The sequence below is a fragment of the Mus caroli genome, chromosome 5 (genome assembly GCF_900094665.2).
Source record: "Mus caroli chromosome 5, CAROLI_EIJ_v1.1, whole genome shotgun sequence".
Lineage (NCBI taxonomy): Eukaryota > Metazoa > Chordata > Mammalia > Rodentia > Muridae > Mus > Mus caroli.
The window spans coordinates 101,614,262-101,639,463 of record NC_034574.1 but is presented as its reverse complement, the minus strand read 5'-3'; the positions used below and the strand labels follow the sequence as shown (position 1 = coordinate 101,639,463).

General features: G+C 41.9%; 1 protein-coding gene across 1 annotated transcript in view; it reads left to right on the top strand.

Annotated features, from left to right (window-relative positions):
• Positions 1–25,202, top strand: part of Rnf212 (ring finger protein 212) — a 41,562-nt gene that overhangs the window by 12,290 nt on the left and 4,070 nt on the right. Inside the window, exons 3-9 of the mRNA XM_021163699.2 lie at positions 1,874–1,948; positions 4,875–4,931; positions 6,124–6,182; positions 12,640–12,692; positions 12,795–12,846; positions 14,197–14,239; positions 15,929–15,992. Coding sequence (XP_021019358.1) covers positions 1,874–1,948; positions 4,875–4,931; positions 6,124–6,182; positions 12,640–12,692; positions 12,795–12,846; positions 14,197–14,239; positions 15,929–15,992 — 403 coding nt within the window. The remainder of the gene's footprint in view (positions 1–1,873; positions 1,949–4,874; positions 4,932–6,123; positions 6,183–12,639; positions 12,693–12,794; positions 12,847–14,196; positions 14,240–15,928; positions 15,993–25,202) is intronic.

Below are 25,202 nucleotides of genomic sequence, written 5' to 3'. Positions count from 1 at the left end.
GTGCTGAGAAGAAGGTATATCCTTTTGTTTTAGGATAAAATGTTCTGTAGATATCTGTTAAGTCCATTTGTTTCATCACTTCTGTTAGTTTCACTGTGTCCCTGTTTAGTTTCTGTTTCCACGATCTGTCCATTGATGAAAGTGGTGTGTTGAAGTCTCCCACTATTATTGTGTGAGGTGCAATGTGTGCTTTGTGATTAATTCTTGATAATACTCTCTTACCATATTTTGATTTTGTAGTGGAGAATACATTCGCCTTTTTAAAAAAATTATGTGTCTATACAGCGGTCAGATATAATTGGATTCCCTGGAGTAGGAGTTACAGGTAGTTGTGAACTGCCCAACATGGGTGCCCAACTCTCTGACCCTTCATTTACTTTTAAATCTAAAAACCCACAAAAAATTCCAGGAATAATGGCAAGTTGTGATGTCATACTACAGCTTTTTCAGATAGATTCAATTTGCTATTGTTTCTCTTGGGATTTTTTGCACCCATTTTCAGATACAAGCTGAAGTTGAAAGTTTCTTTCATAGTTAATATATAATAATAAATCTTAGTTAATAGCTTCATAAAAGGTCTTAGAGTAGAGAGTAGTAGCCAATACCTTTAATCTCAGCACTCTGGAGTCAGAGACTGGAATTCTAGGCCAGTCTTGTCTATATAGCAAGATCTAGAACAATGTGTGTGTGTGTGTGTAAGTTTGTTGTAATGAATTCACAAATGTAAGCACCTTACATAGATTAACATAGTCATTGAAACACTTGCCCAGTCCCAAACTCTATGGGACTCTTGAGGCAGTACCCCACTCCCAGTTCAAATCACCCTCAGCATCACTGTCTTCCATGTCTACTAGTATGGCTAAATGAATTTTCTATAGTTAAAATTTGAAAACCATGGAGCTTTTCTTAGAGTTTTACATTTTCAGTATCAATTACATTTTTATGTACTTACCACAAAACCAGTTCATAATATCTATAATGGTATTTGATTTTATTTTGTTTTGTTTTGCTTTATTTATTTATTTATTTTGGATTTTTTTGGGGACAGTGTTTCTATGCAGTTCTGACTGTTCTGTAACTCAGTATTTGGGCCCAGCTTCAAAGTCACAGAGATCTGCCTGCCTCTGCCTACTGAGTGCTGGAATTAAAGTCATGTGTCACTACACCCACTGGGGTTTTTTTTCTCCCTAATTTTAAAAGTGGCTATTGTGAGTTCTTTTTTATTGAACAGCCTTGCCAAATGTGTATTGAGAAATATGAACAAGCATTTTCAGAAAGCTAATGTTTGGCTCTGTTGATCTTCTCACATGAACATACCTACACACACACATTATACACATAATAAAAATAAAAATAAAATCTCTTTTTTAAAAGATCCATCTAAGTTAGATTTTTCTGTCAATGGAAAGACTTCAGGTAGTTTCAGTCCGTTGACCTTTTCAGCATCCTTTCCCTTCCCAGATAGAATAGTGGCTCTTACTTTGTGCTAAGTTGACAACACAACACTACTACATATGGCCAATGCTTGCCTGGATCTCCCCACACTTCCTCTTCTCTTGCTCTTTACTGCCTCACAAACTCTGTTGTCTGTCAATGATCATTCCCAACCCAAGGGATTACTTTGGATTTTATTTGTCTGGGAAAAAACTCACCCTTTTGCCTTTGTTTTGAAGCATATTTTCACTGGATACAGAGGTGCATGTGGTCCAGAGTTGCTCAGTAGCTGCCAATGTGTGCCATTGCCCTGCGTGCTCCCTAGAGGTGTGGTCATCTTCACAGGGGTGAATTGCTGTTTGCTTGTGTTATGTAGAGATTTATAGTTAATTGTAGATCATAAAAGAAGTTTCTACATAATCATTTGCTTCCTCTTCAGACTAACTCCAATATCCAGACATTCTTTCTGGGCATAGATGGTCTGTGTAAGAAGTATTCCCAGGAGACCTCTCAGGTGAGTTACAAGTTTGAGGCTTGAGTCGGTGACGCCCAGCGCACATTAGTTCAGAGACCCTGTGATGTAAGTATTCTGGGGGCCAGTCTCTTGCAGAGGTGAGTATGAAAATATCTTCTGCCTCTCTGAGTTGTTTTTTTTTTACTATCTTACTTGTAAAATATTTGAGCATAAGAAGGTTTCAGTGCTGACATTCTCTGTCTTATCTGTGTTGTTTGTGCTCCTGTGACACTTGCCTTTCTCTTTCTTCCTACTCTTCTCCCTATTGACACACTTGCTCTATGCTACTGCCTGCAGTCAGTGACACTCTCACTTGACTTCATGTGTCAGTGTCCCCTATGCTGAGCCCAAAGTTCCATGTCATTTGACTTGATTCCCTGGATTACCTACAATATACTCAACATCAAGGGAAGTTGTCCTTCCCTGCCCCTCATCCCATTTTCCTGTTCTCTCTTTCTTAGCTGGGCTGCTCTTGGCTCTGAACAGGCCTGGTCTAGCATAGGGCTTTCTCGTCCTCGGTGTTGGCCTTTTCTGCAGTCTCAATGCAAGATAAAGATTTATAATTCCTTTGTGTTCTCTCTTTCTATGTCTCTCTGTCCCTCTGTGTGTGTATGTTTGTGTATGTGTGTGTGTGTGTGTGTGTATGTATGTATGTATGTGTCATTTGTTGTAAGTTAACGTAGAAATTGCTATACAACCCAAGCTTATTTTAAACTCATAACTCTGCTACCTCATCCTTCTAGGTGCTGGAGTATAGTTGCGTGCCACTTTTCATTCCCAGTTTTCACAGTCCTTTTTTACTTTGTTTTACTAATAAAGTCTCCTTTGTGAGGACTTTGTGAGAGCATAAACCAGAAAAACTCCTAGACAGGGAAAGTCCAGGCAGACAGAAGACCCAGTGACACAGATGCTTGGAGTCCAGCTTGTTCCTATTCTCACAAGAGGCTGTCTAGACAGGACTGGTCTCATCTAGAGACAGTGCCAGTCTGTCTCTCTAAGAAGCCTTAGCCCATTACTATGACAAAAATCTGGGTTACAGTGCTATTTTCCATTTGCCTCTATCCTTGGGACAACTGTGTCTGCCAAATCAGCAACTGTGGAGACTGGACAGTCATTCATGGGCCTGCAGGGTGCTCATACCAAAGCCCTTATATAAAAATCACTATGTCTTGGTAAGGGTAGCATTTCCCATCAACAGGCCTTGCCAGGCTCCAGTATCCACTCCATTGGAAGCCCACACCCTGATTGGTGTGCACACATGCTACAGAAATCTGGGCCACTGAGGGAGTGGCTTAGTACATGGAACCAGTGCAGGGTATACTGAGGAAGAAGGCAGGAGGCAGGAGGCAGGCAGCTAGGTTTCTAGTTGCTAACAGCAACTGCTACCTCATCCTTCCAGGTGCTGGAGTACAGTAGACTGGGAACATCAGTCTACTGCCAGAATTCCCAGCTCCACCCAGCCCCTAGATGGAGCTATAACATGGATAATACAGTGTACCTTACACATATGAAAGAGATTAAAAGAAAGCAAATTCCCCAGATATAGCCTTGTCCTGTTCAAACATGACACCTGCAGGTTTCTGAAGTCAGGGAAGGAGGGTTTATCACTAAGTCTCTCCCATGAATGTTAGGAGCTGGAAGATCAGGACTATTATGGCAGGCAAGGAGAGGGTTCATGACAAGGCCTTTGGAGATGGACTTTGAGGGGCAAAAGCTTCTTGCACAGTTGAAGGAGGATATTAGCTGTTTCTTCAGTGAAGATTCTCGCAAGGATGACCTCAAAAGAGTCTATGCTTGTCTATGTGCGCAGCAGTTATTCTGTGGTCCCTGTGTTGTCTCAGAAGCCTGAAGTTCCTTTTGGAGACTCAAAGACTTGGGCCACATGAAAAATGTAGAGCCAGAACTCAGGTCTAGGGAAGATATTGTCACTGCTGACCTGAAGATTCATGCTATACATGGTCCTATGTCTAGAAGTAGCCTCTCATAGTAGATAAAATGCACACTCTGTGGTAAGTTATTGCTTTCCATAACAGAGTGTAGGGAAGATATAGAGGCTGATGCAGCTGCGGTCCAAGGAGAGTTGTTTGGTGAATGAAGACTGCCCTTTTGTCTGTGCTGTCACCTAGAGGGGTATATAGAACCTTAAAATATCGTTTATCTACAGTCACCCTGTACCTGTGGAGCTAGCACTTAGTGGTGGAAGACTTAGATGACGGAGTAACAGTCTGGTGTCTCAGCAAAGTTGACACCATTTTTTTCAAACCATCTACCAGCTCTCTTTGAGTTAGCCTCAGAACACTGCTCACTTGTTCACATTGCCATTCTCAAAAACCCAGTTCAAATTACATAAGGTACATGAGGCTCCCTGTGAGTGTGAAGACGGGGATGATAGTGGCTTCAGAAATAGCTGGCTCTAGCAATCTGTACAAGACTATCCTGGTATCTGCCAGCTCTAACCACCATGCTGGGTTTCCTTGTTTCAACTCTTTCTACCTCTTTAACCCTGCCCTAGTCTAAGTATTAAGGTTACTCACCGGGCAGGAGGCCTTCCTCAAGTAATCACTACCATCAGAATGAGACCATGTGTTCTCAAGAGTAAGCATGGAGGCTGCCAGGAAGGCAAAGAGCCTTATTGTTTAGAGTTCATATTGGATAAGCCCACCTGCCCTTGCTTTTGACAGCCTTCTGGCATTCTCTTCTTCCCAGAACATCTAGGCTATTTCTCAGTCTTGTCAGACATTAACCACCAGCAAACCCAGGGAATCTGGGACTGTCCCTGTGGGAGGAGATGCAGGTCTACTGGGGGAGTACATGTAAAGTAGAACATGCTGCAACCCACACTTAAAGTTCCTTACAGCCTTTCACTTCCACAAGAAATGTGCCATGCCCCTGTGTCCTCTACAGCTGAAATATGTTGTCTTCTCAGATTTCAGAATTTCAAGAAAAACACAGGAGGAGGTTAGTAGCTTTCTATCAAGAAAAGGTAAATGAAATCAAACTCTGAATCTTTTAATTGTTTGATCTTATAATTTCAGTATCATATTATAGTTCAATTCCCCGCCCTCCCCCTCTCAACAAGGTCTCACTGTGTAGACCAGGCTGCCCCCAAACTCAGGGATTTACCTGCTTCTGCCTCCTGAGTACAGAGATTAAAAGCATGAACCACTATGACCAACTTTTAGTCCAGGCTGAATAGGGTTTACTAGCACCTGGGAGGTTTGTTTTCCTTTATATTTCCAGTTGAGGGGGTGGTTTTTTTCTTATGACCATCAGTCTGTTGGCCTGACCGACCAAAGAGTTCCTCTGCTTTGGGCAACCTTCATGGAGTAACTTACTCTGGCAACTTGGGCTCCCTCAGCTACACTGGCCCATACTAGGGCCACAGGGGCATGAGAGCAGTGCAGAGGCTTCTCTTCTCATCCCTCTTGGTTTTCACATAAAAGTCCTTTTTAAAACTCCAAAGGTTATCTGACAAATGAGGTGAGGAGCCTATTTATAAAGCCATAGCATTCTGTAAACCTGTTAATCAAGTTTAGTCCACTGCCGTGGTACATAGATGGGACAGGCAGGTAGGGTTCCCAGGTTCTGTGCACTCACTGACCTCACTCTGTTATCCAGCACTCTATCCATAGTATTCCTACATTACCCTAACAGCTACCCAGAATCCAGCCTTGAGGATTCTTACCTCGGGTCAAGTCTTGGTTAGACATTTGGTGTGTATTACCTTCTTAAACCTCTCAGCAAATGAGAGGTTTTGCATACACCACTCAAAAATTGGAGACTTTAAACCTACCCCTGGAGGTTTCCTAGTTCCTTGTGACAAGACCAGATCTAAACCCTGACATGTTGTAGACTGCATTCTGAACCCTGTGTAGATATGTTATGTCCTTTAGGAGGACATGTCGCAAACTTTACATCAGAATCTCTAAAGAGCACCAAGCAGAGCTTACATGCTCTAGGCTCCTACTGGCTAGCTTAGATCCACTGCCTTGTACAGACAGAGCTTGGTTTCTCTAGAGATCTAACATGACTCAGCTCTATACAAAGGTCCTGATGAGCCAGACTTACTGCAATGTCACATTTTATAAATGTAAACAAATCAAGCATGTTGTCTGAACTGCCTCTTGGAATAGTTGTCTAATAATGCAGTTTATTTATATTTTATTTATATTCAGATTTCTCAGTTGGAGGAGTCCCTCAGAAAGTCAGTACTACAAATCAAGCAACTACAAAGGTAAGAGTGCCTCATGGGAACAGTCCTCAGAGGTGAAGAGTTCCTATGGAGGCTTCCAAATGATTCCTGAGGCATTGGTAAGGGGCCAGTAAAAACAGTGGCCATAATGCAGATGGTGGCTGCCTGCATTCTCTTTTGTGCATGGCAGGGCAGCCACCTATGGAGGATGAGCTTGACATGGCGTGTGTTCTTCAAGACATTTCCATGGAATGAGTCCATTGTAGTAGGCTTTATTTTCCTTTTTGTGACAATAGCAACTTGAGAAAGGAAGGGTTTATTTTTGTCTCCCAATTTGAGGGTACAGCAGTACATCATGGTCGGAGAGGCATGACAACAATAGCTTGAGGCAGCTGATCATATCATATCTGCATTCAGAATGCAGAGAAAGATGAGTGCTAATACTCAGCTCCCTTTCTCCCTTTTATTAAATCTAAAACCCCAGCGCATGGAATAGTGCTACCCAAATTTAAGGTCTTTCCACCTCATTTAATTCAACCTACAAATTCTCTCGGAGATATGTCAGAGGATTGTTTCCTATTAAATTATAGATTCTGTAAAGTTGATAATATTAGACATCACTAGTCTACCTTTTGTCAACTTCATAACTAAACATATCATTTTAAAGCTATAACTTTCTACCATGACCATCTGATAATGCAAAATACTATCTAATTTTAAAAGTCCGCATAATTTTTAATGGTTCCAACACTATTCAAAAGTATCAGTGTAGAGGCTCTTATGAGACACAGTTCATGTCTTAACTGTGAGACTCTACAAAATAAACCAAGTTTACTTATACATACAGTGCACAAATTAAACATTTGTTTTCCAGAACAAAATAATGAGGGCAAAGCAAAGGAAGATAAGACCAATACCCAGAAAGGAAAACACCAAATTGTATTGGTCCATGTCCACTATGCAGAGTTAGAATCATCCTGTTAGACTTGTCTGAGCTCCAAAGGACTTCAGTAACCCACCATGCCAGGGCACAAAGGTCTTCTTTTAGGATGGCTCCACTCCATGCCTACAGCTTTCCTTGCTGATGTACCATGACCCTGGCATCTCCAACATTCTGAGGTCTCCACTGTGCTTCAGCTTCACATCTTCATACAGTAGCCCCTCATGGCCTCCTTGCATAGAATCCAACTGTACCACACATTGCTTAGTCTCAATGACTTTTTGTAATCTTAACGTAATCATCAGTGGTTTCCTTATTGATACATCTTTCATTTCTTACAACTAATATCACATGTACAAGGCTGACAGACTGTGCTGCCAGCTTGAGCCTGACCCCTTGGACCATAGTTGCATCAGCCTCTAGGTACCTTACAGGGTGATCCCAAGGAAACTCTTCCCTAGGATGTAGTTGACTTTCACAAAATGGAACCTTTGATGGTGGAAGTCTTGCCTCAGAGTTCTTGTCCCATTTTTTTTCAGTGCAAAGTTTAAGTTTTCTCTTTAATTATGTTAATCTCTTTAAAAATTACAGCTACTTTCTCATCACTCACACCTTGTCTATCTATAACTTATTTAAACTACTTCTTTTTCCTGCTAAAGGCCAATTTATTTCTATATTTGTTTCACTCTTGCTCTTTTCTTCCTGTAGACCTGGGTAAAAGATAAGAGCAGTGAGCAGTAACCATGGCACAGCCCAGGTACTATTCTGTCTTGGAATTTTCTCCACAAACAAATTAGTCTATTTCTTTTTAATTCAGCCTCACTGAAGTTCTTAGAACATAACTAGAATACAGCCATTTTTTGCCAGAACATAACACAAATGACCTCTAGCCCTTCTCCTCTGAACCCTCATGAACTGAGCTCCACCATCTACATTTCTGTCAGTGTTCTTTTTCTTCCAATTCCCCACCATTGGGGCCCAGAAGACTGGCCCATTAATCTCTGCTTGTGATAATCTAAGAAGTTTCTAATCCTAAATTCTAGACTCTTCCACATTCTCCCTGAAAACTGGTTTCAAAGGCCTAAGAGCCACATGATCAACTTTATCACAGTAACAGTTCTACTTCTCAATACCAATTTTCAATATTAATTCTTTTTCTCATGACTGTGAGCATATACTACTTAAGGAAATAAGTTTATTTTTACCCACATGATGAAGTGGCAGTCCTTCACAGTAGGAAAGCATGGGGGTAGTAGTACCTGGTCATATTGCTTCTGCAGTCAGAAAACAGGTAAATCCTGGTGACCAGCTTGCTTTCTCCTTTCAGTCCAAGACCCTCTTAGCTCATTGGATGGTACCACACCCACATTCAGAATGAGTTGTCCCAACTCAGGTAACCAGTCTAGAAACTTGCCCACTGAGATGCCAAAGGTTTAGGTGATTCTAAATCCTATTAAGTTAGCAATTAAGATGAACCACACAGCCATGCATCATAATGGAGCACAACCCAAAGTGCTACAACTGACCAAAAGTATATAACATTCTGGAAGTATATAACCATCTAGAAAATAACAAACATTAAAATTTACATTTCTTGTCTGTTTTACTAAATGCCTCAGTAATACTCCAGTTATGAAACTCTCTGTTTGCACTTAATGTCCATGAGATATGGAATCCATAACACCCCATAGTTTAGTCAACACAATGATACAAGATTTGGTGCATGTTTTATTCAGTGGTAGCTATGTTTTTCTAAGATAATGGTGCAATTTCCTATGAAGCTTTTAAATGTAGAATAGTTACTTTGATGTTTCCTCACTGGTTACTTGTGTGTGTGAACACCAAATGGCCTAACCAACCAAGCACCTGAAGGTGGCCTGAAGGCATGGCTATGTTGGGACTGAGAATGGGACTGGAAGGCAGGTGTTAGTACTTATCATAGCTCCTGACCAAGTTCTCTGTCTCCATCTTGAAGAAAATACCTCTTTTCTCTCTCCTTATTTTCAAAAAATGGGGACTGGGGGAGATAGCTCAGAAGTTAAGAACATGTGCTGGCTGTTTCAGTGGACCATAGTTTGGTTCCCAAATCCACATCAGGTAGCTTACAATTGTCTGTAACTCCAGTTCTGGGAAATCCAGTACTCTCTTCAGACCACCATGGGCATCTGAAAGGCACTATGTAGAAGAATGCAATTGATCCATTCTTATATCCTTGTACAAAGTTCAACTCAAAGTTGATCAAGGACCTTCACATAAAAGCAGACACATTGAACCTAATAGAAGAGAAAGTGAGGAAAAACCTCCAACACATGGGCACAGGAGAAAATTTCCTGAACAAAACATCAATGGCTTATGCTCTAAGATCAAGAATTGACAAATGGGATCTCATAAATTTGCAAAGCTTCTGTAAGGCAAAGTCAATAGGACAAAATGGCAACCAACAGATTGGGAAAAGATCTTTGCCAAACCTACATCAGATAGAGGGCTAATATATCCAATGTATACAAAGAACTCAAGAAGTTAGACTCCAGAGAATCGAACAACCCTATATTAAAAAATGGGGTACAGAGCTAAACAAAGAATTCTCAACTGAGGAATACCGAATGGCTGAGAAGCACCTGAAAAAGTGTTCAACATGCTTAATCATCAGGGAAATGCAAATCAAAACAACCCTGAGATTCCACCTCACACCAGTCAGAATGGCTAAGATCAAAAATTCAGGTGATAGCAGATGCTGGCAAGGATGTGGAGAAAGAGGGACACTCCTCCATTGTTGGTGGGATTGCAAGCTTGTACAACCACTCTGGAAATCAGTCTGGCGGTTCCTCAGAAAATTGGACATAGTACTACTGGAAGATCCAACAATTCCTCTCCTGGGAATATACCCAGAAGATGTTCCAACTTGTAATAAGGACACATGTTCCACTATGTTCGTAGCAGCCTTATTTATAATAGCCAGAAGCTGGAAAGAACCCAGATGTCGTTCAACAGAACAATGGATACAGAAAATGCAGTACATTTACACAATTAGTACTACTCAGCAATTAAAAACAATGAATTCATGAAATTCTTAAGCAAATGGATGGACCTGGAGGGCATCCTCCTGAGTGAGGTAACCCAATCACAAAAGAACTCACTTGATATGCACCCACTGCTAAGTGGATATTAGCCCAGAAACTTAGAATATCCAAGATACAATTTGCAAAACACAAGAAAGTGAAAAAGAAGGAAGACCAAAGTGTGGATACTTCATTTCTCCTTAGAATAGGGAACAAAACACCCATGGAAGGAGTTACAGAGACAAAGTTTGGAATTGAGACAAAAGGATGGACCATCCAGAGACTGCCCCACCCAGGAATCCATCCCATAATCAGCCACCAAACACAGACACTATTGCATATGCCAGCAAGATTTTGCTGAAAGGACCCTGATATAGCTGTCTCCTGTGAGGCTATGCCAGTGCCTGGCAAATACAGAAGTGGATGCTCATAATCATCTATTGGATGGAACACAGGGCCCCCAATGGAGAAGCTAGAAAGAGCACCCAAGGAGCTGAAGGGGTCTGCAACCATATAGGTAGAACAATAGTATGAACTAACCAGTATCCCCAGAGCTCGTGTCTCTAGCTGCATATATAACAGAAGATGACCTAGTCGGCCATCATTGGGAAGAGAGGCCCCTTGGTCTTTTGAACTTTATATGCCCCAATACAGGGGTCGCCAGGGCCATGAAGTGGGAGTGGGTGGGTAGGGAAGTTGGGGGGACGGTATAGGGGACTTTTGGGATAGCATTTGAAATGTAAATGAAGAAAATATCTAATAAAAAGTTGGGAAAAAAAAAAGAAAGAAAATATCATCCTGAGTGAGATAACCTAATCACAAAAGAACACACACAGTGTTCACTCACTGATAAGTGAATATTAGCCTGGAAGTTTGGAATACCCAAGATACAATTCATGGACCACATGAAGCTCAAAAAGCAGGCCAAAGTGTAAGTGCTTTCATCCTCCTTCAAAAGGGGAACAAAATACTCAGGGGAGCAAATACGGAGACAAAGTGTAGAGCAGAGTCTGAAGGAAAGGCCATCCAGTGACTGCCCCACCTGGGGATCCATCACAAAATCCATATACAGTCACAAAATCCATACCCTAGTGTGGATGCCAAGAAGTGCTTGCTGACAGGAGCCTGATATAGCTCTTTCCTGAGAGGCTCTGGCAGAGCCTGACAAATACAAAGGCAGATATTCAAGGAGTTAGAGAAAGGACTGAAGGAGCTAAAGAGGTTTGCAACCCCAAAGGAAGAACAACAATATCAACCAACCAGAGTTCCCAGGGACTAAACCACCAACCAAAGAGTACACATGGAGGGACCCAGGGCTCCAGCTGCATAATGTAGCAGAGGATGGCCTCATCAGGTATCAATGGGATGTATCTTGGTCGTGTGAAGGTTCGATGCCCCAGTGTAGGGTTGAGGGAGGGGGTAGGCGGGTGGAGGAACACCTCATAGAAGCAGAGGGATGGGGGATGCGATGGGGGTTTCTGAGGGCTGGGGGGACCTGGAAAGAGGATAATATTTGGAATGTAAGTAAAGAAAATATTCAAGAAAGAAAAAGAAAGAGAGAGAGAGAGAGAGCAGGCACCATTCTTGACATCAGAAGTTCATGTGAGCCAAACATGTTAACTGCTTGTGCCCAGAAGCTTCTGATTGAGGGCAGGCAGTAAATGGAGTTATATATTAGACAGGGACATGTGCTATTAAGATAAATGGTACTAGGTGAGAGAAATGAATACTATTGCAGGTTCCAGGATATGACTTTAGAACAGAAGTCCAAGTCACAGTTGTTGATTAATGTTCATTCTTAGCTTATTTGGTCTGACTGGACTGGTTGCAAGCACAGACTATCTTAATCTTCAGACCAATGTGTAGTATCTCATCTGCAGTATCTCAGATGCATTGTTCATACATGCAGTATCTCATCTGCATTGTTCATACATGTCTTAAAAGACTATGGAAACAGACATGCTTTGTTCTAAATTCACATAAACGTTCCATATTGACCAGACTAGGTCAAACAGGTAGGGGCAGCCAGGAGGCATCCTACTATGAACAGACATCTTAACATGCAGCAGACACTGAGCAGGGCTATTAGACATAAGACCTCAGACAAGGTTGTCGCTGTTGCTTCTGTCACAGAAATTCAGGACTTGCTTTGCTGGGGAAAAAAATATAACCCTCATTTACTTATCTCCATTTTTCCTTTAGCTGTTAAAACTGAATGGGTTAATATCCCTCACTGTCACGTTTGAATTTTATAAAATTAAAAAATAACTTGCCAATGGCCTATTATTATTATAGTTGTGACCAGAAGTGTCAGTTATGTACATGGTGGCCAGTATTTGTATTACTTTGCTTTCCAGTTGGGAATGAACAAAGCAGTAGGCCAAGAGAAGATGCAGAAAATCATGCAATTAACTATTTCCAAGCTTTTATATACTTTGGGATGAGTGAGGGAGAAATCAATTTCATTAATTAATCTACTACCTTTATTCCATCTATTTAGTATGAGATCATCACAACAACCAGCTTTCAACAAAATCAAAAATTCAGTTTCAAGTAAGTGAAGTAATATAACAAAGAATACAAAGATACCTGATGGTAAGCCACAAAAAGTAGGCACTAATGTGAAGACTATTTTTTCATCACTTTTTCCTTTAGCAAAGCCAAATGGATATCTCTTTCTACCATCCAACTCTTCACTCCCTGACAGGTATGTGGCCCTGGTGGGATGGTGTAAGAATTTGTGAAAATTGAGTAACCCATACTTCTACCTATGGACACATGTACATTTCTTCTCCTATGTGGTTCTCCTTCCAAATCACCAAATCACACCTACTAAGTGCCTGGGTAGTTCATTGCATGTCCAGCTACCCTGGGTACTTAGCTTACATTAGTGTGAAGCTTGGGTCCCAGAGTCAGGACTTAGATCTTCACTGGACAATCATGGTACTCCATGTTATAGTCTGCAGCCATAACAATTAGTTGAGTATGAATGATCATGTGTCTGTGAGCCACCCAGAAAGCCCTGCCCTACCTAAAATTGAAGGCTGGTGTCTGTGAGTATAATGGTATGGTTCTTCCGCCTCATATACCATTCTACTCTGAGAGTGCTAACTTGTGTCACTGAGTACCTTTGGGACAACTCAGCCTTGGGAAGCTCTGGCTATTCCTTAGAAAGTGCACATTCATCATATCATTAGAGTCCTAAGACCTGATTTTGGAAGGCAGTCTCTATCCTTAGTTCTCATGAGTCAGAAATAAGATCATCATGGGCCTGTGCCTTTAGTGGGGCTCAGGATGTTCTCTGAACAGGTTTTTTTCTATGAGTTTAGTTTATGGGTCTGCGGCAAGCTAGTGTGGGTTCCATCTTAAGATTGGAAAATGTTCACTATAGCATATTCATGCTTTCTTGTTGGGTATAGAATCATCAAGCCAGTCACGCAGACTGTCTCTAGCTGCCACATAGGGAGCTACCACCAAGAGAATATTATATAGAGTAGATATCTGTATTGAAGACACTGAAGACCAAGAGGAAGGAAAGAATCTGGAAACTGTTGAAGTAACATCTCTGTCCAGGAAAACCAATTTTAAATTGGAGCTACTCAGAAAGGGTGTTTTTTTCCCTCTGAGTTCGCTACCATCAGGTAGCCAGACTAGGGGAGAGCCATACTGAAAATAAATCCAGCTGATGTTTCCCTGTCTGCTTTTTGACTAATGAATGCTGTAGTGTGTGGGCTAGTGATATATGTTAACAGCAGTAGGGAATGTTCCTGTTCCTAGGTATCTAGTCAGTGGGACTAGGCAGGAGTTGAAGAACTAAGAAACAAACTGAGGGTAGGACTGTAGCTCTGCTCTGGAGAAGTTATGCCTAATTTACAGTTAGGGAGCAGCCAGTAGAGTACACAGGAAGTAGCAGACCTATAACCAACCACACCCTAATAACCCCATGAAAGGGCTAGGAAACTCACTCTTTGAGTTATTACATGCAGGGATGTTTAAACTGATGTTTATAAATTATAGTAAATTTTTCAGTCTCATGAGTATATTGCACTATTTACAGAATAGAGTCAATGGATATTGACCTGACTCCTCCAGCAAGAAAGGTACGTATATGCTTGGGCTATCACATTGCTCAAGGCACATGGTGGTCTCTAGCAAAGCTCTTTACTGTGTTGACCCTAGAGTGAATGGGTGGGTTGTGGCTAGAAATAAGAACATTCCTTTCCATCCTCATAGCCAGGCCTATGGGAAGGGCAACAGGGTCCCATGCATTGTTAAGCAAAGTGGCAGGGCTCATAACCCTATGCTTCACCTTCCCTTGACCACAATCTAAAAGGAAATAATTGCTTACTATAAACTGAACCCTATCAGCCCATAAAAATAAGTGAGCCAGAAATAGTAGACCCAAAGAACAAAACCACAATTATAAATTGGAGAGAAACAAGAACAGAAGAAATGAAACCCAAACCTGGAAATGCACCATAAGGGTCACCTTCCCAATTGAGGCAGAAATTGATTCTGTGCATTCCATATTGTTCAAACATGAGACCCTCAGAACTCTTTCACAAGGCTAGGTCATTACCAAGTGGGCTGTAAACAGTAGGATAGCGCAAAGGAGGGAGACCACATGCACTGTGATGGGACTTTTTCTGTGGTGTGAGTTCATTATTGTGTGTTACTTCTAGCACTTTTAATAGATATACCTCCAAACTAACTCTGCTCTAAGAGCTTTATAAATTAGGACCATTCTTCTAATAGCCATCCAAGGTAGCTACAAACATGTGCACTTGTTTATCAGGAGTTATGTCCACTTCTAAGAGAGTCGCCTGAAACTGCTTATGATGGAATATAAATTCCAGAGTAAATAGGAGTTTAACAGGGAGTGAAGTATTCATGCCTTGAGGAGGAGATGCTTCAGGTCCTTGGACATTGGCACAAAGATAAGCTGCACCTCTGTTCAGCTTACCTCTTGTATATGCTCACTTTCTCCAGTGTCTACCTACTCTACACTGGGCACCACCCTAGTCCCCTACTCCTTACCTCAGGCCTCCCAGAAGTTCACAGATCTGCCACATATAACAGTTCCTTGGAGACTGGACACTTGCTTCTACCTCTCTATCTGAGGTCTTGTTTTATGGTTTTACATGTACTTGTGGTCCTCCAGATTCCTGTATTAATGGTGAAGAAGGACTCTTTGTCAGGTCATTCAGTTTCAGTCTTCCTTAGCAACTGAGCTGTTGGAGTGAGCTAGAGATATTGAAGATAACAGTCACAGTTGATACCTTACATCTGGAAAATCATAATTCAATGAGTGAAACTTAAAACCTAAGTGTCATGCTACATAATGGCAGACATCTGAAAAGGGGGCAGATAAACATTTTAAACTTTGCAAGGCAAAAGGTCTTCTCTGGGGCAAGCAAAGATGGTGATATTATCTGTGCTCCTGATCTCTCTGGGAAAAGGGGACCTGAGCAGGATTCAGCCAGGCAGATCCAACCAAGATCATTCAGGAGATTACTTGTCCTTTCCTCTGCTGATAATTCTAACAGAATGTAGTGGAGTCCCAAATCATTTACTATTTCATGGCATGGGAGAGAAGAGGCGATCCTTTGACCTGCCCTGCCCTGTTCTATCTCAGCCTATAGGGCTATCATCCAGTAAGCAGGTGGTTTTATTAGAGGTGACAGGACTTCAGAGCTAGAACTCCAGGACATGAGTCCTTATAAATAGAACTGGACTCTCACAAGTGGCAGTTTGGAAATTTTACTGGTTGTTTTCCTTTGCATATATAGCCTGAGATGGCAGCAGGCCCTTCAAGAATCTCTCTGATTAGTCCACCTCAGGATGGACGCATGGGTAAGTAAAAGTCCCTGTGCCTACTTTACATTTATGCACAAACTCGAATATATTCCCTGAAAGTCATATTTCACCAAAGCTGTCGTTGCTTACCTACTTAAGGCCTGTGCAAAGAAAACACAATGCAATTAGTATGAATACAGAATATGAATACAAGCTGTGCGCCTAGATTGGGCAGATCTACCGCTACACTACTCTATTCCCCAGCTAGGAGATCCCTTATAACCTGTAGTTTCTCCAGGCCACGTGCTTCTGCTCCATTTTCCTTCCACCTCCTCTTCCTCTATTATCCTCTTCTCTCCACCTTCTCCCTAAAACTTTTCAGCTACACCTTCCCTTCCATTGCCCAATCACCGGCTCTAACCTTTATTTTACAAGTTAAAATAGGGAAAAGGTTCACAAGAAGTCACCTGAGTAAGTGACTCACTCCTCACTCCTGTCCTAGGCAGCCCCTCTTGGGAATGCAGAATTAGCATCAAAATACAAACAGCATCAGGGCAATGCACAACATCTAGTTGGCTGAGAGTTTGGTTCACCTCAGCAGAGATACTATGAACCGTTTTAGGAGAGACTCTTAAGATAATGCACCACGGGAAAAACTGCTCTTGTTTTCCTGTCTCCTTGTGGTTTAGTCAAAAGTTGTTTTGTCTCTTTATTTACTGGTAATTGACTTAGATTGCTAGTCCATTGCCCTGATGGGTCATGTCTAGTGATCTTTCCAGACCCTAGTTCTTCTCATATGGGTCCTCTAATATACTCAGCCCTCCTCCTGTCTGGGTGTGGGAGCTCTCATTACCTAATGGGTCAAAGTTCAAAACATACTGTCTTTCCTCACAGTTCTCCCCTGTTCTATCTTTGTATAGGTGGAACAATAGAAAAATTACTTATGTGAGTAGAGAGAAATCTCAGTGAATAAAGTGCTTGCTGTAGAAGCATGAGGACCTAAGTTCCATTCCCCAGGTACCCACATAAAAACCAGGCACAACAGTGCAAAGCCTGGTACTGAGGGAGCAGAGAGATGGATCCCTGGAGCTCACTAGCCGGCCAGTCCAGCTTAGTTGAAAAGTTTCAGATTTAGCCACTTGGGAAGATTCATATCTCAAAGACTGAAATAGAGAATGATATAGGAAGATACCTAGCATTAGGTATCTGGGCTCTAGGTACATACACACAATGAAAAGCAATTTAAATGGTTCATAAAATGTTACCAGCCAGTTCTGCGTCTTTTGCTCTACCTGGTCAGGGAATGGTGGGTAAGTAGAAACTCTACTGGTGCTGATCTTTGAGAGCTTTTATAACCCTTGACTTCTTCACCAAAGCTGTAGGCAGGAGCAGGTGGCATTCTGTAGTATTATGATTTAAGTGCAGGACTCAGGCTTTGTTATCGGTATTAGGTGACAGATGTTACAGTGATTATGTAGGCCTATAAATTTGGTATTCCCCAGCCCTTGACAGTGGCTGCTATTACAGCTTCAATGTCTAAGATGCCAGATTTCTAGGCCAGATTTCAGGCCTAGGATGTTTGAGAGCCTTGGGGTTTGGCCAGTATCCACAACACTTCAATTGCCTCTCATTGCTGTTGCCACTGTCACTGATACCACTAGACACTAGGGGGCGCAAGGCTGAGTTCTCAGAGCAGAGTTACAGCCACATAGCAAAAGTAGAACACATGTCAGACATGAACCACAAGCTGTAGTCAGTATTAATGTTTCCCATATAAGGGATCTGTGTTTGCAGATCAAACAACCACGCATCAGTATACACCAGGTGGAAGGACCATCCCTTGATGCCCATGGCCACCAGCCCCTTTATTTTGGGGCAAGGCAGAGCAGGGCTTCCTGGAAGGCCTGTAGACAGTAGTTGATGACATTTCTGCTGCCTCTGCTGTTGCTCCTGTTTACATTATAGGTATCGCTCTGGTTCTTGCCACTATCAGCACTGTTGCTGTCACTGTTGCCATGACTCTGGCCATTACTATCAGTTGCTCCTATGGCTCCCACTGAAATTGCTTCCACAGTTACCATTCTCTTCTGTCCTGCTTATACTGTTGATGTGGTTTTTTAGCTATTTTATTGGGTTATTATTCTTTACTGTTCCACTGCTGTCTCTTCCTTCTTAGTGTTAACCAGATCACCCTGTTATATTAATTATGGAGATCTAAAGTAGGCAAGAATAATACTTGAGGGAAGACTAATTGGGCCTAATGTTTCAACACCCAGATACAGCATAAAAACATATCTCCAGGCTGACTCCAAAGTTAGTTGAACAACCTGCTTATATAGTCACAAAAGGGTTTGCAACAATAACAGCCACTGTCATGTAAATAGCCTGCTGCATTCACCAGTTATGGCATTGTCCATTTTATATAGTCACAGTCCCTCCATTAAGTCACCAGGGAATATGCTTCCCTCTGGCTTGGGTGAAAACTTCACTGAAATTTGTGATAGCAGACTCTAGTACAGCTGTTTGAAATCATTGTGTCAATGATTTGCATTCAAGAGCTGGATCTGTGCTTCAGCAGCAAGCAGCTATAGTTTCCATATAGTTTCCACAAGGCATCCATGAAATGCTTAGAACAGTCAGTGCTGACATAAGGATCATCCAGCTGGCTGCTTGACTGGCAGTTCTTCATTCAAGGCAGCTGTGAGACCAGGGAGAACTCTTTTTTTTTTTTAATTTTTCTCTCATACATTACATCCTGACCACAGTTTCCACTCTGCTCAGCCCTCCATCCCCAACCCCTCCCCCTTACCCAGTTCTACTCCTCTTCCATTTTCCTTCACTCAGGAATATCAGCCAACCGCAGCATAATAAGTTACAGTAAGACACAAACCCTCATATCAAGGCTAGACAAGGCAAGGCTCCCAAGTAGAAAGAAAAGGCTCCCAAGAGCAGGCAAAGGAGTCAGACATCTTCCACTGTTGGTGTGGTTTCTAGCTATTTTATTGGGTTATTATATCTTTATCTCCCTTCCAACCTTTATTTCATCCTAATCCCTTCCAAATCCCTACACTAGGTAAAGGAGAAAGAAGGTTAGAGGGGAAAGGATATGTAGATCTCTTTTGACTACTTCCTGCTGATTAGGGACATTGTGTTTCTTGGGGCCAGTCCAGTCTTCATCATCAAGATATCTCCAACTTCTTCTCGTCAAACTACAGCAACAGCAACCAGGAGCAGCAGGGACTACCAGCAACTTCCTTATTCTTCAGAGTGCCTATCACACCTCTGGAGGCCCTGGCATTCATGTACTCTCCAGAGTCCCCAAAACTATCTGCAGCTGGCAAAAATCATGCCCCTTCTAGAGCTTGAGACAATCATAGTTAATGGCTTTGGACAAACTGAAGCAGCCCCATATCCCACACCTGGGATTAAAACAAAAACAAATTAATATAGGAAAACTGAATTTTTCAAGAAACCACAACTCTCACTATATCTTATTCTACTGTTAGGAGTCCATAAATACCTAACTCAGACCTACACAGAGTCCATGATTGTTGCTTCAACCTCAGTGATCCTCTATGAGCCCTGCTTCATTGATTCTGTGGGCAGTGTTCTCATGGTGTCCTTGTTCCCTCTGGCTCCTGCATTCTTTCCCCAACCTCTTCTGTGGAGTTCCTCTGGCTCCACTAGTGTTTGTCTACAGGTCTTTGCATCTGCTCCCATCAGTTGATGGATGATGCCTCTCTGATGATAATTGGGCTAGGCACTGATCTATGAATATAGCAAAATATCATTAGGAATTATGTCATTCATTCATTCATTCATTTTGGCCAATTGTATTTGGTTCTATCCTATAGGCCTGTGTCAGTGCATTCAAGGCTATTCCCCACTTTCTCTTCTATTGGGTTTAGTGTACTTGTTTTATGTTGAAGTCTTTGATCCACTTGGACTTGCATTTTGTGCAGGGTGATAAATGTGGATCGATTCACATTTTTCTATGTGCTAACATCCCGATAGACCAGCACCATTTGTGGAAGATGCTTTCCTTTTTCCATTATGTATTTCTAGCTTCTTTATCAAAAATCAGGTACTCATAGGAGTGTGGATTTAAGTCTGGATCTTCTACTTGATTTCATTTATCAACCTGTCTTTTTTATGCCAATAACTTGCAGTTTTTATTACTATAATTCTATAGTACAGCTTGAAATTATGGATGGTGGTACCTCCAGGAGTTCTCTTATTGTACAGGATTCTTTTAGCTATGCTGGATTTTGTTTTGTTTTTCCATGTGAAGTTGAGTATTATCCTTTTAAGATCTATAAAGTATTGGGTTGGAATTTTGGTGGGAATTACATTTAATCTATAGATTTATGTTTTCCATCTATGTAGTATAGACCAAATTAGACCAGATTAAAAGTAGGTAAAGGTGTGTTTATTAGATGCAGCTTCTGAGCCAATTCACCAGTCCCAAGGAATAGGGCTGGGGAAATTGAGCACCTGGGCTAATGCAAGGGGATTTTATAGGTCTTAGGCAAGGAGTAATAATGTGTCAGCTGGGATTGTGCCCATATACAGTCAATAGCTAAACTCCTGGGTGGGCATTCTTGGGTGGGTTGCTGGAAATGCAGAGGCATGGTGTGAAGATGTGTTAGCCCAGAGTTTTCTCCCTGCAGGCAGGGTTGAGGGAAGGACAGCAGATGGAGCTCCTCAGCTTGTGAGGATGGGGAGGGTTAGCAGGAGTTCCAACCAAACAGATTGCTCTTGGTAAAATAGCCATTTTTACTATGTTAATCCTATTGATCCATGAGCATAGGAGATCATTCCATCTTCTGATATCTTCAATTTCTTTCTTCAGAGAAGTTTTTGTCATACAAGTCTTTCACTTGCTTAGTTAGTTATCACAAGATACATATATTATTTATGGCTGTTGTTGAATGGATGCTTGTCAGCTCATGGGTAGCAAGCATGGCTCTAGCAGGCCTTGCCCTTCTCTCCCATTCACTCTGCCTTGCTAAAAACCATTAGATTACATTCCTAAATCTAGTCACCAAGGTCTATTCCCTTATGTAGCTACTTCCTCTGCCTGATGCTGACTACCAAGATCCAGCTATAAAAGTCTAGCAATAAAAATCCCCCTTTGGCTCACCTAATAAACATGACCAATTAAAATTAAACACCTCATACTAACATTGGGTTTCGCTCTGTACCTTTATAAACTTCCATTTTCCTATGTGCCTTGTCTATCTCCTCTGTATCCAGAGGCAGACCCCCTCCAAGACAAATACCCCTCCTCCTTCTCCCTGGTTCCCTCCTCTTCTCCCTCATTCCCTATCTCCTGTCTTTGTCTCTCTGTCCCTCTGGGGCAAATAAATCTCCTTTGTGCTAAGGACTTGGTCTTGTGGGTCCTGAGCCAATACTTTTTCTTTCACTTGTGAAGGATATTGTTTCCCCCATTTCTTTCTCAACCCATTTGCCATTTGTGTATAGGAGGTCTACTTAATTTTTTTTGAGTTGATCTTGTATGTGATGGTTTGGATATGCTTGGTCCAAGGAGTAGCACTATCGGAAGTTTGGCCTTTGTTGGAGTAGTAAAACCATCCTCTGCTACATTTGCAGCTGGAGCCAAGAGTCCTACCATGTGTACTCTTCGGTTGGTGGTTTAGTCCCTGGGAGCTCTAAGGGTACTGGTTAGTTCATATTGTTGTTCCTCCTATGGGGCTGTAAACCCCTTCAGCTCCTTGGGTCCTTTCTCTAGCTCCTTCATTGGGGACCCTGTGCTCAGTCCAATGGATGGCTATGAGCATCCACTTCTGTATTTGTCAGGCACCGGCAGAGCCTCTCAGGAAAGAGCTATATCAGGCTCCTGTCAGTAAGCACTTGTTGGCATCCACAGTAGTGTATGGGTTTAGTAACTGTATTTGGAATGGATCCCCAAGTAGGACAGTCACTGGATGGCCTTTCCTTCAGTTTCTCTCTCAAAATTTGTCTCTGTATTTCCTCCAATGGGCATTCTGTTCCCCCATCTAAGAAGGACTGAAGTATCCACACTGTGGTCTTCCTTCTTCTTGAGCTTCATGTGGTCTGTGAATTGTATCTTAGATATTCCAAATTTCTGGGCTAATATCCACTTACCAGTGAGTGCATACTGTGTGTGTTCTTTTGTGATTGGGTTACCTCACTCAGGATGATATCCTCCAGATACATCCATTTGCCTAAGAACTTCATGAATTCATTCTTTTTAATAGCTGACTAGTACTCCATTGTGTAGATGTACCACATTTTCTGTATCCATTCCTCTGTTGAGGGGCATCTGGGTTCTTTCCAGCTTCTGGCTATTATAAATGAAGCTGCTATGAACATAATGAAGCATGTGTCCTTCTTACCAGTTGGGACATCTTCTGAATATATGCCCAGGGCTGGTTTAGCTGGGTCATCAGGTAATACTATGTCCAGTTTTCTGAGGAACTGCCAGACTGATTTCCAGAGTGATTGTACCAACTTCTAATCCCACCAACAATGGAGGAGTGTTCCTCTTTCTCCACATCCTTGCCAGCATCTGCTGTCACCTGAGTTTTTGATCTTAGCCACTCCCACTGGTGTGAGGTGGAATCTCAGGGTTGTTTTGATTTGCACTTCCCTGATGACTAATGTTCCCTGATGAACATATCTTTAGGTGCTCCTCATCCATTCAAGATTCCTAGGTTGAGATTTCTTTGTTTAGTTCCCTACCCCATTTTTAATAGGGTTATTTTATTCTCTGGGGTCTAACTTCTTGAGTTCTTTGTGTACATTGGACATTAGCCCTCTATCTTTGAGGGTGAATCTTGTCAGGGCTGTTTTTCTGGTTGTTTTTCCTCTGTGAACATAAAGATTTCAGGGGTAATACATGTTTCTGTATTAATATATGTATGGAATGTGCACAAGTCAGTTAAAAATGATTCTTTGAGACAAAGTTTGGAGCTGAGACAAAAGAATGGACCATCTAGAGACTGCCATACCGAGGGATACATCCATAATCAGCCTCCAAACGCTGACACCATTGCATACACTAGCAAGATTTTGCTGAAAAGACCCAGATATAGCTGTCTCTTGTGAGGCTATGCCGGGGCCTAGCAAACACATAAGTGGATGCTCACAGTCAGCTATTGGATGGATCACAGAGCCCCCAATGGAGGAACTAGAGAAAGTACCCAAGAAGCTAAAGGGGTCTGCAACCCTGTAGGTGGAACAACAATATGAACTGACCAGTACCCCCCAGAGCTCATGTCTCTAGCTGCATATGTATCAGAAGATGGCCTAGTCGGCCATCATTGGAAAGAGAGGCCCATTGGTCTTGCAAACTTTATATGCCTCAGTACAGGGGAACACCAGTGCCAAGAAGTGGGAGTGGGTGGGTAGGGAAGTGGGGGGAAGGGTATGGGGGACTTTTTGGATAGCATTGGAAATATAAATGAAGAAAATACCTAATTAAAAAATCGCAATAGGTTGGATCATTAGATATTTGTTTCATGATGTGTCTGTATTATTTTGTATATTAAACTTTGATCTTTAATTTGTAAGAAAATTGAAGAAATTAAAGTAATCAAACTCTAAAAAAAAAAAAAAGATTCTTTGCTCTCTGATTGAGTAGGTGAGAGAACTCTGTCCTCCTTAAATTAATTTGGACTGTATAACCAAGCTGCAATATAAATCTCTATCTAAGCCATATGAAAGGATGGTATATAATAAGTTATAAGGACTCTGTAGCCAGCAAGACTGTTGGACAGAATACTCTTGACAATGAGGGGAAGGGGCAGTGTGTGGTAGGCATTGGAGTCTGGTGGCTGGCATGGCCTCTGGTGGAGCAGGGAGCTGATACTGGAGTTCTGAGTGGTATATGTTGATGAGAAAAGAGGTGGTTGGGGTAGGCTGTGCAGACAATGAGGGAGTGGGAGTAGTCCATGGGTGGCAGGGATGGGGCTTACCTGAGGTTCTGGCAGCTTATGTGGCCTCTGGTGGAGCAGAGGGCTTCCACCTCCAAAGTTGTGGGCCAGGATATCCAGGAAGGAGTCTTAATCAAATAGTAAAATTTTCCCATCTCTCAGTATCTTAGCTTATTTCTAAGAAAAATAAGCATCAGTGGCTAGAGAAATACTTTAGTGGGTAAGAATGCTTGCTGTAAAAGCATGAGAATCTCAGTTTGGATCCCCACCACCCATTAAAAAGCCAGGTATTGACACCAGCACATCTGTAAGCAACTATATTCCCAGTACGTTTTGCTGTGTGTGTGATTTGCCTTTTCCATAATCTATTCAGTTAGAATTATCCAGAATGTAGTCTTTTCAGACAGGCTTCTTTGACTTCCTATTATACACTATGGTTCTCCTGTGTCTTTTCAGGACCTGACAACTAATTTTTTGTAGTATTTAATAATATTTCATTATACATATATATCATAGTCTCATTTACTTACTTAATGACATCCTGAATGTTTTCATTCAGCCAACTATTAAAAGGCTGATATTGTCTACTATAGATATTGTGTAACCATTGATTTTATAACTCTATGAAGTAAATACAAAGGATTCTAATTACTGTGGTCATACAGAAAGAACATGTTTAGCTTTGTAAGGAATTGTCAAGCTGTCCTTCCAATAGACTTGTCTTCTCTAACAACAGCTAACAAGGAAAGATATCAAAAGGAATAAGAACAAAACAACATGACACACTAACTACAGCAAAAATTATCTTGAGTGGGATAGACTAAATGCTCCAGGGAAAAATCAGAAATTGTTAGACTAGCATAAAAATCCTGCTTATATTCTGTCTATAAGAAATATATTCAGAAAAAGTAATCTGCAAGGTGACAGTGTGCACACAGAAGCTGACAGCTTCTGGGACAGGCGGGAGCCACAGAGCTTCTGAGGCAGCGCCCTTTTCAGGCTCCAGACATCCGACCACCTCCCTGGCCAGAGGACAGGTGTCCACCCGGCCCAGGAGGCTTTTGCCTCAGGAACGGTGGAAGCCATCTTGGTTCCAGGACTCCACCAAAAAGTAGTCTGCACAGGTGAGAGTGTGCTGTTAGCTTCTGTGACAGGCCAAAACAACACAGCTTCTGGGAAAGGTTCTGTTTTGGGCCTTCATCTTCGGCCAGAAGGGAGGTCCGAACGCCAGATATCTGTGCACCTTCCCTGTAAGAGGAGAGCTTGCCTGCAGAGAGTGCACTGACCACTGAAACTCAGAGAAGAGAGCTAGTCTCCAGGTCTGCTGATAGAGGATAACAGAATCACC